Source organism: Mus caroli, unplaced genomic scaffold (genome assembly GCF_978045245.1).
Source record: "Mus caroli unplaced genomic scaffold, Mus_caroli_1 scaffold_17, whole genome shotgun sequence".
Taxonomy (NCBI): Eukaryota; Metazoa; Chordata; class Mammalia; order Rodentia; family Muridae; genus Mus; species Mus caroli.
This window is the reverse complement of record NW_028227272.1, coordinates 300,701-314,251: the sequence shown is the minus strand read 5'-3', so window position 1 is coordinate 314,251 and position 13,551 is coordinate 300,701. Positions and strand designations below refer to the sequence as shown.

At 41.1% G+C, this 13,551-nt stretch overlaps 1 protein-coding gene across 1 annotated transcript; it reads right to left on the bottom strand.

The window, feature by feature from the left end:
* Positions 1-9,358: 9,358 nt before the first annotated feature.
* On the bottom strand, positions 9,359-10,500 carry Znf75a (zinc finger protein 75A). Its single transcript, XM_021185555.1, is given in 6 exon segments — positions 9,359-9,646; positions 9,648-9,691; positions 9,694-9,773; positions 9,775-9,807; positions 9,809-9,905; positions 10,449-10,500. Coding segments are annotated over 6 exon segments (594 nt in total).
* Positions 10,501-13,551: the final 3,051 nt, after the last annotated feature.

Sequence of the window (13,551 nt, the reverse complement as noted above, 5' to 3'; positions counted from 1 at the left end):
GACCATTCAAAACAGCCATAGATTTAATGTCATAATAAGACTTTAAAAGCATGACTTCTTACTCACTGTATTTTAAAAAATGGTTAGTGTGGTGGTTGAATGAAAATAGGCCCATAGGGAAAGACATTATTAGGTGGTGTGGCCTTGAGGCTAGGAAATGTGTCTCTGGGCATAGACTTTGAGGTTTTAGAAGCTCAATCCAAGCTTAGAGACTCATTCTCTATTCCTGCCACCTTTGGGTTAGGTGTAGAAGTCTCAGAATCCCAGCCAGCACCGTGTTTGCCTGCGTGTTGCCATGCTTCCAACCATGACAACAACTGACTGAACCTCTGAACATGTAAGTCAGTCCCAACTAAATATTTTCTGTTATAAGAGTTACCATGGTCATTGTGTCTCTTTCCAGCAATAGAGACCCTAACTGAGAAAGTTTTTTTTTTTCTTTCTGAAAAATAGTATTTACAAGGCAGAGAAAAGTCAAAGGTAAGGCTGATACACCACAGGTTTTCACTGACACAGGATGAGACAAGTTTATTGAAAACAATTAGAAATTTTATACCCATGTCAGAAACAGAATACCATAGTGGATGGTAGGAAGAATACAGTTATAGTTGTCAGGATACAATCACATTTGCAAGTTCTACAGGGTACACAGATTAAGGTCTAAGACTAATTGCCCAACCAAGCTTTACTGACTTCTAGGGAACACAGAGATACACAGGTGGCCTGAATGCTCCACTGCCCGAGGGAATGCCTCAGTTTCTCAGGAACTGAAAGGCATACAGTGCTCCAGGAGCCATGAACTCTAATCTGAAGAATGTATGACAGGTACCTCTCAAGGATTCAAGACCAGGCCAATTCTATGATTTCCTGCAAAGCCCCCATCCAGTTGACCTGTAAGCATGCCTGCAGGGCATTTTATTCATTGACAATTGATGTAGGATCATCCCTGTGAGTGATGCCACACCTGGAAAGGGGTTCTCGAGGTGTATAAGAAAGCAGGCTGACAAGCCAGTAAAGAGCTTTCCTCTATGGTTTCAAAGGGCATCAGAGTCTTGGCTCACAAACTGATTTAGGTTCTAGACAAACCTTGTTTGAAACAAGTAGAAAAAAATGTTTTTGGAAGAATAGATAGTTTGCTCACTAATGGAAATCTGAATTGGAAAAGAAACAGGACAAAGGAATGGAGGATGCAGAGAGCCCAACTACAGTCAAACTTCAGGGCATCCTAGCATCAGGAGCCCTGCTCTCTGCAACACCACAGGTGTCTGTCCGTACCACAGCAGCAGACTCTGGATTCTTTCCTGCAGAATTCGAGTCTTGAAGGCAACAGGAGACTCACATGGTTGTAACTATGGGGTGGAAGGGTCATAAGTATTTCAGCAGTTCTGGAAGCTTCTATTGGAGGAACTGGAGTATCACATCAGTGAAACAGCAAATGCAGAAGGGAGGACAGTAATGAGAGGAAGGACGTGAGTACAATAGCAGAGACACAAGAGGGCAAGGGTAGCCAATGTCTCCATTAGAAGCTTCCACGTGGGGCTTGAGAGGTATATTAGGGTCCTCTGAGTATGAGCTAAAATGAATGCCTAACTATCATAAATCTAACTTAAGGCTTATAAGGAATACATGAAGTGCTACATATATGTTGTATGCCATCTATGATGTACTCCTCATCTTGCTACTGAGGAAACTGGCATCCAGAGTTTAAACATCACCTGAATTCACTCCGCTCACTTTTGTCAAAGAAGCGCCTTTAGATCTGCATGGAGGGTCTGGGCAAACATCACTGCATTGCTATAAAGAAAACCGTTACAATGGCTGGGAGGCTGAGGCAGGAGGATCATGGAGGAAAAAGAGGCAGATCAAAGCTACATAGTCTCAAAAAGTAAAACACAAAAGGAGAAACAATCAATTTAATGGGAAATGAGTGAGTTGTAGCATATAAATATTGTGTCATTGGTAAAATTTATAGATATCAGTATGACTAAAAAGGTAACAGTAGAAACAGTTTCAGAATGTGATATATAGTATATCATTTATGGGACCTTATATGGGATGCAAAGAGTAATAGCATTTGTGAAGTAGAAATCACTGTAGGCAATTCAAATCTATGGTAGAAGTTGCTGAATAATATTTCACCATATGTGATATACCACATTTTATTTACTCATTCAGCAATCAGTAAACATTTGAGCTGTACTTGGTTTTGGTTTACTGTGAATAATACTGCTTACACTTTGGGGCAAGATGGTTTTGTGCCTTCTTTGAGACACACTATTACCCATTCTGGGCTTGAAATCACAGCAGGTCTCTGCCTCAATCTCCTGAGCCCTGGGTCATAAGTGTGAGCCACCATGACCAAATGTGGAGGCCCATTTTTATATAGACCTGTTTTCACTTTGGAAAGCAATGGGATAGTTGGGGTAGCAAACAAGGATGTTCTCTACCTACATGTCTTTCTCCCTAGTGCTAGGGATGGAGCCCAGGGGCTCACATACAATAGACAAGGGTTCCATGTTGAAGCCACACATCCCTCAGTATTTAGCCTTTTTACTACCATGTTTACCCCATTAGTACTCTATCAGTGTTCTGATTTCTCCAATATTTTGTTATCTTTTAAAAAATATTATTATTATAACTACACTAGTTTGTGTGAAGTTTCAATGACTGGTTTGCACTTTCCTGGTGGCTACTGAGTCTGAGGCTTTCTGTATGCTGATAGACTGTTTTATATATTATTTTGAATCATTTTAGAATTTGGTTCTGTTGAAAATTGGCTTGCCTATTATTATTGGGTATCTTTAATATGGTTTTCATTTATTTTGTGGTACTAGGGCCTTAATCACACTAGGCAGGTGCTCTTCCTGCCTTCCTCCCATTTCCAGCCCCACTTAGAGGAAAGGTATTTTCAGGTTATCCAAGGTGGAATGAATTTTGTAGCCCAGGCAGGACTTGAGCTTGTGATTCTGCTGCCACAGCTTCTCAAGCAGTTGAGAATATCGGCGAGCACTACTTCGAGCACTACCCGGACTAACTCATTGCTTGCTTGCTTGCTTGCTTGTTTAAGATGGAAGCAACTGAACTCAGGCCCTTCCTTGCACGTTCTAAGCAGCTATTTTACCAATGCACTGCATCCTCTTCCCATCATACAGTTTTAAATATTGCTGCTTGTGACAACCTTTCTGCTTTCTGGGGACTGATCATAGTGTAGAGAGAACAGTCATGTAGCATGTGAAACTTCAGCCAATCACAGAACACTTGCAGGACTGTGCCCCAATAAAATTATATAATCTAAGCACACTTTTTACCTTAGTTTACATACATTTGGATGCTTGCACAAGGACAAAGTCACCGAGCAACGCTTTTTTCCGGCTCCATCTCCATTATTGGAGGATGTGGTAGCTACATATAGGCCGAGTGCCCGCAGTTTTGTTAAGAGTTTGGTCTGTGTCTTGGTGTCTTACTGAGAACTTAAGAATCTAATTGTGTGCATCTGTATCTGCAAGATTTTTTTTGAAAAAAATCTGTAAATATTTTGGTATGCCTTACAGACATGAATACTTAAGTCTACTTTAAAAAAGGTAGAATCTAAACCAATCCAATCAATATTCTTTTAAAAAACTGAGTATATATATATATATATATATATATATATATATATGTGTGTGTATGTATATATATGGAGATGTTTTCCCTATTCCATTTGGGGAAACTGGAAATAAAGATAAGGTACTATTTGAAATTGACTAGAAAAAGCAGATCAACTAGTCAAATGAAATACTTACAAGTATCATACTTATTATTTAATCAAGCAACACAAAGAAGCTTAGATAATGTTCTCTTTTTGTTAAATCAAAACATATTTCTTTTTTTTTTGAGACAGGGTTTCTCTGTGCAAAACATATTTCTTTAGAAGCCAAAACAAACAAAAAATAAAAAACAAAACCCACTGACACCAACCAACAACTAATTAGTGAAAGCCCAAACCCATAATGTTTGCAAATATAACATATGTCTAGCCTGTAGAAAGTGCTCAGTAAAATTTTAAAATATTGAATGACTGAATCGACATACAGAGTTAGATCTTTCAGGAAGCTTTAGAAAGCAAATATCCTCTGGCAGAGAAAAGCAAAAAACAACAATGAAAAACAATCCCCCATCCCCCCAAAAATAGTCTTGGGCAAAAGTAAGTGCATAATAATTTGGCAATTATGGAAGGTAATAAATGCTAGCTTATAGAACCAGGGATTCAGGTTGCAATGAACTCTTAGTTGGATAAGTATGTTTTTTAAAATGATAAATCATAAACTATGGTAAGTATTAGCTGGTTATAAAGAACCTTTCAGAGACATTTGTATGAAGCTTTTTGGTTGGTGGCACACTGGGTGTTGCTCTAAGTGATTACTTTAGAATAATCCCAGGAAGAGGAATAAGGGCTGGAATGCACATTCACCCTAAAGGATAGGTGAGTTCCTCATTAAGGATGAAGTATTAAATTTATAGGTCATCTTTTTCTTAGAAGTCACATAAACATGACAGACAAGTGTAAACTATGAAGTATAATGGTGTATGAGCACAAAGAGAGAAGTAAATTACAACGAAAGTTTAATGTTTAATCATTTACACATTATTTAAAAGATACTTAAAGTCAATATAAGTGGATAATGAGAAATTATTCTAAGTATATACTGAGCTCTCGGGGACTTGTTCTATGTACACTGGAGAGTAAATGTCATTATTTTGTTCTTTAGCCTTCCAGGAAACCAGCAATTAACCAAGGCTACTGAATTCTTAATGAATGAGTCACTATGGGGCTCATTAAAAGTGCAACAGTAGATCATGTAGTTTCAAGTTACTAATAAGTTGCTTTGGTGATCATTACAGACAGCTAGTATCCCTTCTGGAAATCCCTCATTATGAGACATTTGGGATATCTGGTGTTCTCATAAATGAATACCCCAGGCAGGAGACCAAGAGGGTCCTCTTACAAAGCCATCTAGAAAAGAGAAAGGCTGCCTTTGTCCTCAGTCTTGTCCCTGTGGGAAAGGGGGCTCTGCCTAGTGAGAATTCCTTCTCAAAAAACCATTTAAGGTTTGAGTTGTCAATACTACATTCTCACTTTTAAATGGAAGTATTGACAAGTCAGAATGTAATGTCTGGGTTTTTTTTTTTTTAAATACTACAAAGCAAACAACACCCTCACAACAAATTAAAGCCAAACCCTGAGGGGATTGAATAAGATTGAGAAATGTTGCTAATCTTAAACCAAGTTTCCATGTCAATGTAACATCTGAGGCATACAGAGCATTCATTACACTACCTGTATGTGTGCTTGATAATTCCTTTTAAAAACCTTTTAGATAGGTATAGAAATGGGATTTTCATCTATATAATAAGTTAGTTATTACTCTATGTTTTATGGGTTCTTTCAGTTATAATTAACAGATCTTTCCAATGCACATTAGCTTCAACAATAAATGGAGTGCATAGAACCCACGGAGCTAGAAAGTCTAGGGCAGGCATAGGCCTCAAGTGATACTTGATTTTACAGTTCAGTGATGTAGCTAAGGTCTAAATTCTGTCATTGGCTCTTCTTTCTACACAAGAAGTTTCACAGTAAAGCTTTTACCCCCAGCTTTAAGAACAATGTCACTGGTTGCTAGGCTATGTGTGTGTAGTATCTGGTACGGGCTGGATTTTTTCTAGAATGAAAATCCTGGAAGACAGCAGCTTAAGCCATGTGCCTAAACCAGAAACACTGTCTCTTAAACTGTGGCTCACAAGCCTACGTGGCATTCATCAAAATCATTGCTTCTAACGGTTATGCACAAAGGCAAAGACCGAATCCTGAAGACTCTACTGAAGGGAGTTAGAGAACTGCCACCATCTGACCCTACACCCTTTGAAGAAGTTAACTCAAATGTCACAGGCATATAAATGACAAGATGCCTAGAAGGCATGAGAAAAATCTAGATTAAATAAAAAAATTGTTCTCTTCAGGCTGATGAAATGGCTTGTTGGTACAGCACTTGCTATAGAAGCATGAGTTTGATTCCTAGTACCCATGCAAACAGTCAGGAGTAACAGCATACATTTTGTTGTTGTTCTTAGGTTTTGGTTTTATTTTGTTTTTGTTTTTTTGTTTTTCCACAGGGTTTCTCTATGTAGCCCTGGCCCTGGCTGTCCTGGAACTCCCTATGTAGACCAGGCTGGTCATGAACTCACAGAGATCTGTCTGTCTCTGCCCACCTCTGTCCTCCAGGCTGGGATTAGAGGCATGTACCATTACTATGGCAGTACTTGTTTTTAACCCCAGAACTAGGGAGGCAGAGCTAGGATCTCTGGGGCTTGCTGGTCAGTCAGTCTAGCTCAATTGATTCAAGTTCAGTGAGAGACCCTATCTCAAAAAGCAAGGTGGAGAGTGACTGAGGAAGACACTTGAAACTGACTTCTAACCTATACAAAGCACACAAAAGAAAATGAAAGCAAAGCAAAGCAACAACAACAACAACAACAACAACAACAGACTACCTTTGTTGACCTGCCCCAGCCATTGAGAGTAAGTCTCCTTGAATTAAAGGAAATGAGTGGGGTTACCAGGGTGCTCCAGGTGTCTGAGGTCAGTACGAACAAAGCACATCTCATTTTTAGTTACTCTAGTAAAACCTGAGTGACATTTACAGTTAGCTTAAGCAAACACAAGTAAAGTGAGGGAATACACCTGGTGTTGTGTGTCGTCATCTTTGCTTATGTGAAAAGGGCCACAAATATTTCTCATCAAGCCTCTGCCTTTCCCAGAGACCATGTGCCCTTGCCCAGGCTCCTCAGTGCTCCATGGCATCCCCTTCATGTCCCTGCTCTCAATTGCATTCACTTGTCATAGTTGATACCATTCTTTCTGGAAGGCCACCTTGTGGTACAACATCTGCATCCTTCCCCATCCTAGTTCACAGCTTTCTTATAAAGGCTTCCTCAATCTCCTTTTGAGTTGTTGGTAGGGTCTAAGAGACTCCCCAGAACAATACAGGTTCCTGCCAATGAGTGCCCTTGGCTGCCTCTTAGAAGCTAAAGGTACGAAATATTGCTGAAGACACCAGAGACTTTAGATACAGGACTAGGAGGAACTGAGCTGGACCTGACTGGGAGCCTCCTGCCCAGGGACCAGGCTCTCATAGTACTCGAAGGTGCTACGAGAGCTGCCAGGAAAGACAAGCAACCGATAGTCCTCCCCAGCTGTGAAGCAGCAGAGAATCAACTCAGTAGGCTGCATGCACATGTAACAATACTAATGCTAAAAGCCATGATATGAACATAGTGATCATGCTCAAAAAAGTTTTGCATTTTTAAAAATGCTCTGGAAAAAAAAAAGGGTCCAGACAATGGGAATACAAGGTACAGATTAAGAAAACACGCTGGGGCTGGAGAGGTGGCTCATTAGTTAAGAGCACTGGCTGTTCTTCCAAAGGTCCTGAGTTCAAGTTCCAACAACCACATGGTGGCTCACAACCATCTGTAAGGGGATCTGACGCTGTAAGATTTGTGGTAGCTCAAAATGACCACTGTTGTAAAAAAGTTAAGTAAATGTGTTCTTTACCCAGAATTTGCCTCACTGCAAGGTGTGCTGAGAGATAGTTCTCTGATTGTATAGAAAAGCCTACACACTGTCTCCGGTCCTTAAGTTTACCCACTAAGAGATAGTCATCTGTTTAGAAAAGCGCACACAATGTCTCCAGCCCTTAAGTCTGCCCCTTAATGTAGTTAAAGGTTAACCAACGATAAACTGCCAAAACTTAGAAACAATCAACACCAATCAACACATTCTCAAAGAAGTGACTAGATCTACTGTTACATTCAGACAAAAAAAATTATTCCATACTTAAGTAAGCTATTAAGAAATTAAAAGACACAGGAAGACGTTTCAGGAGCGGTTCAGCTGGCAGAGCCCCTGCTGAGCCTGCACAGCGGCCTGGGTCCTTTCCCAGCACCACAGAGACTGGGAGTGGCATCTCACTCACATCTGCAGTCCTTGTAGTCCTAAGGTGGGAAGGGCAGGAAAGATTTAGGCAGTTTCTGCCAAGCCTGAAAACCTGAGCTCAACCTCTGGACCTACATGGTAGAAGGAGAACACACACACACACACACACACACACACACACACACACACACACAGAGAGAGAAAATCCTACACCCCTGTTGTTCTTTTTTTTCTCTACTTGTACACTTTGTCTTAGGGGCAGCAGGGTAGGAAGGGCACACACACACATACTCAATGTTTTTTGTTTTTTAAATATACTAACCAGAACTGGTTGTATTGACCTTGGAGAAGGGAATCCTTCTGAATCAGTCTTTGACGGAGAAGTCTTCATGTCATCTTCTAAAGGATGGATCCACAGCTTCTAGTTATCTGCCAACGATATCTAGTCAGGAGATCTGAGGTTTCTCCTGTGAATCTGTGTGCTGGTGATACCTTTGCCCACTAAGCTGTTGTGAACATTGGACCAACACTTTATTGCCAGGTGACATTGGATCCAATTTTACTCAATTCCTTTGATTCCTTGTAATTATCAAGAAGGATGAATTGGATCAGCATCACCCCAGGTGGTACTCACAGAGAACTGTTTGATGGCAGTAGGTGTAACACACACACACACACACACACACACACACACACACACACACACACTAACATCAGCATTACCATGGATAAACAAGGCCAGCAAACAGCACGGTTAAACTCTTCCTTTGATCCCACTCCTTAGGGTCACATAATGTTTAAATATAAATGTTCCAAGTTAGTTATGGTGCACACCTATTCCAGTACCTGGGTGGCTGAGGCAGGAGGCTGGTGAGTTCAAGGCCAAATTGGGATACAGAGTGAGACTTTATCATACAAATTAATAATTGATCTGAGAATTCATTTCACAGTGAAACATTGACATTAAATTCATTGCTATGATTCATTACCATGGTTTCCACAAAAACATAAATACATGTTAATGCTTTTTTTCTTAGAAGTCTATGCTCCAAATGCTTCTGGTCTGTATGTTCCAAAACTAATACTTTCTACTGTGACTAAAGACTACAGATTGGGTGCATTTGATATACAAAGTTGAAATAAGTATTTCCCAGATACAATCTCCAATTGCTCTTTCCCTTATTTAGAATGCTCTTAAAACTCTTGTTAAGACATTTCTGAGATGTCTAACTAAAAATGGCAGCTAGCACAAGTAACAAACAGAGTTTCCCTGCAGAGCAAACCCTGATTCCTCTCTGTGGAGCGTGTTTTCATTTCCAAAATATCTGATGAAATGTTCTTCGTGCCTCATAATTTAGAATTTCTCAACTTCAGATCCAAGCTTTATTGGGTGAATCTCTTCAGAGGATACCAACACGTTTCTCTTTCTTGGTTGTATTTCTGGCGTCTGAGAGGGCGTGGCCGTCGGCTAAAGCTTCTTTTGCACATATTTCATGTCTAAGGCTGCTCACCTGTGTGTGCTCTCTGACATTCAACAAGGTGGGAATTCTGGCTGTTTTCCTGAACTCTTAACAGGGAAAAGCCCTCTCTCTCCTGAGTCCTGTGCTGTGTGTGAGGATTTGTATTCTGACTGAAGCTTTTCCCATGCCATGAACACTTAGCTGTTGTTATTACTTTGGTGTGTGGTTAGGTGCTTATTAAGATCTGAACTCCATCGAACCTCTTACCACACTGCTGACACTTAAAAGGTTCCTCTTCGCTGTGAGTTCTTTGGTGGTTAATAAGGTCTGAGCTTTCCCCCACATTTCTGGCATTTAAATGGGTACTCTCTTGTGTAGACCCAGAAGTCTCAGCAGCACTTGTTTCCATGTTGATAATTTTTTTCTTTTTTTAAGTGGACAATCTCATTGCAGTTTCCCCACCCTGCATGCTTTGCTAAGACTTTGACTATTACTTTCTGAGAAACTTCCACTTGGACTGTTTTTGTTTTTGTTTTGTTTTGTTTTTCTGAGACAGGGTTTCTCTGTGTAGCCCTGGCTGTCCTGGAACTCACTCTGTAGACCAGGCTGGCCTCGAACTCAGAAATCTGCCTGCCTCTGCTTCCCAAGTGCTGGGATTAAAGGGGTGCACCACCACTGCCTGGCACTTGGGCACTTGGTCTTTTTTTTTTTTTTTTTTTTTTTTTAACACTGCACTCAGTGCTTGTATGTCTAGGCCAGAAAGAGGAACAGGCTGATGGCTTTTAGGTTTTTTTTTTTTTTTTTTTTCTCGATTTAGCCTTTTAGGAATGAATAAGCACAGGACTCACCTAGGATAAGGAACATACAGGAGTAGAAATCAAAATTCAATAATTTTAAATGATTAAAATCATGAAACCAAGATACACACACACTAAAATAAAATAAAATAGAGGAGCAAAATATTAAAAGGTTCACATTAAGGCATGCCCCTTTTCCCACTCTTGTCTGATTACCTGCAGGAGAATCTATGGGTCTGTCTTTGAAGTCTGAGAAGTCTGAACCCATGGCTCTTTTCCTTGCTCCAAATAGGAAATCACTTTAGGATTAGGGCATACAGATAATAATGTGACTAAAGAAGACTAAACATGGGCATGACTAAAGGAGAGGCCATACCACTAGAGATCCTTGTGCCCCAGAAAGGAATATAAATTATATTCTTTGTTTGTTTGTTTGTTTGTCTTTAGAGTTTTTTCAAGCCAGGGTTTCTCTGTGTGGCTTTAGCTGTCCTGGAACTCTCTCTGTAGACAGGTCTGGTTTTGAACTCACAGAGATCCTCTTGTCTCTACCCCCTGAGTGCTGGAATCAAAGGCATGCACCACCACTGTCCGGCATAAATAAATTATATTCTTAATTTAAGTAATGCAGCAGGGCTGGAGAGATAGTATAGCGATAGAGAACTTGCTGCTCTCAGATAGAACACACGTTCACCTCCTGCATCAGGCAACTCCCTATCACCTGTAACTCCAGCTCCAGAAGATCCAACACCTTTTCCTGGACTCCAAGAGAACCCTCACTTATACATGCACACCCACACCCCCCTACACGATTACAATATTTTTTTTATCTTTTAAAAATTATTTACTTATTTTGTGTGTATAAGTACACTGCAGCTATCTTCAGGTACACCAGAAGAGGGCATCAAATCCATTATAGGTGGTTGTGACCCAGACAGGTCACTGAACTCTGCAAAAGAAAGAAGATCCTCTCCTATAAAGATGACAGACTTGCAGTTTTCCTGCATTACATCATTGGAGAGGAGAGCCTCAAATGGGACCCAACAACTCCCATTCTTCCTTGGATAGTTTGCAAATATCAACAAGTTCTAAACTGAATGGACTTCATTTCCGTGCTTGCCATCACTGACTGGACATAAGAACTGTGTAGTAGGCCAAGCTTTGTAGGAACTCACAGAAAAGCAGGAGGAGGGAATCAGTTCATAGCTTGGGAAGTGTTTGATTTCTTGAGCCAAGTTTAGTTGTCCATAGATGAATATCTACAGTAACATGCTGTGATAGTGTATGTACAAGTGCACATGGAGACCAGAGAACCATCTGGGTTGTTTTTGAGGAGACACCACCACGATGGCTCATTTTATGTGACATTTAACTTGACACAAGCTAGAGTCATCAAAAGGAGGGAGCCTCAATTGAGAAAAATGCTTCATTAAGATCAGACTGCAGGCAAGCCCGTAGGACCTTTTTAAAACAGGGATTGATTGTGGAGAGCCTATCCCATTGTGGGTGGTACCACCCTTGGTCTGATGGTCCTGGGTTCTGTAAGCAGGCAATCTGAGCAAGCCAGTAAGCAGCATCCCTCCATGGCTTCTGCATCAGCTCCTGTCTCCAGGTTCCTGTCCGGCTTGAGTTTCTGTCCTTCAGTGAAAATGGCACTGTGGAAGTGTAAGCCAAGTAAACCCTTCCTCCCCAGCTTGCTTTGGGCCATGGTATCTCATCACACACCAACAGTAACCCTAACCTGGACCATCTCCACTTATTTATTTAATGTTTTTTTTTTTTTTTTTTTTTTTTTTTTTTTTTTTTTTCCCCGAGACAGGGTTTCTCTGTATTGCCCTGGCTGTCTTGGAACTCACTTTGTAGATCAGGCTGGCCTGGAACTCAGAAATCCACCTGCCTCTGCCTCCGGAGTACTGGGATTTTAAAGGTGTGCACCACCACGCCCGGGTATTTAATGTTTTTTAGGACAGTTTTTTTTACTAGCCAGGAGTTCACCAAGTAGGCTAGGCTGGCTGAGCAGAAAGCCCAAGCATCCTCCTTTCTCTGCTTCCCCAGCTCTGAAATCACAAACACATGATGCCCAACTTGAGTTCTTAGGTGGTTTCTGTGGGATCAGATTCAGGTCCTTGTACTTGCCTGACTGAGTCATACACCTGCCCTCTTTTTCTCTTTCTATTACTATTGTTGTCATCATTGTCATCGATGTCACAGTCATAGCCACCACCACTGTCGTCATTGTCATCATCATCATCATTGATGATGGGGTCTTACTATGTAGCTCTGACTGGCCTTGTACTCACTATGAAGCCCAACCAGGCTGATCTTAACTAACTCCCTTGAGATTGCATCATGCACTACCCACCACACCAGATTTGATGATTAATCTTGTTAATTTGGTTAGACTATGACATTGCTAGGAGAAGAAGCATAAGGCTCAGCCTGTCCAGACATCTCCAGGGAGGATTAACTAATCGGGAGAAGATTTGTCCTGAATGTGAGTGCTATCATCCCGGAGGCCAAGTGCTGGGATGGAATAAAATGGTAAGGAGAAGGCCTTCTGTCTTCGTTAGGGTTTCATTGCTGTGAAGAAACATGGTGACCAAGGCAACTTTTATGAAGGCAAACATTTAATTGGGGCTGGCTTACAGTTTCAGAGGTTTAGTCCATTATCTTTATGAGGAGAAGCATGGCAGCATGCAGGCAGACATAGTGTTGGAGGAGGAGCTGAGAGTTCTGCATCTTGATTCAAAGGCAAGCTGGAGAGACTGTCACCCTTAGGCAGCTAGGAGGAAGCCCTCATTTGCAATGGTTGGAGCCTGAGCATAGGAGGAGACCTCCAAAGCTCACCCCACATATTTTCTCCCACGCGGCCATAACTCTTAACAGTACTCCCTATGGGCCAAACAATTCAAACCACTCCACCATCAACCACAGGTATTTTCTTAGTTTCCTAGCCATCCTGACATGACCCATTCCGCTATGCCACATTGCTCCTCCCCCCACCATCCCCAACCTCTCCCTTCATAAATGAAAATTTGAAACTGTAAACTCAAGTAAGTCCCTTCTCCCTACTTTTTTTTTTTAAGATTTATTTATTTATTATATGTAAGTACACTGTAGCTGTCCTCAGATACTCCAGAAGAGGGCATCAGATTTCGTTATGGATGGTTGTGAGCCACCATGTGGTTGCTGGGATTTGAACTGGGGACCTTCGGAAGAGCAGTCGGGACTCTTAACCACTGAGCCATCTTGCCAGCCCTTCTCCCTACTTTCTATCAAGTATTTTGCCCCAGCAAACTGACTTGCTCAGACATCTAAGGGT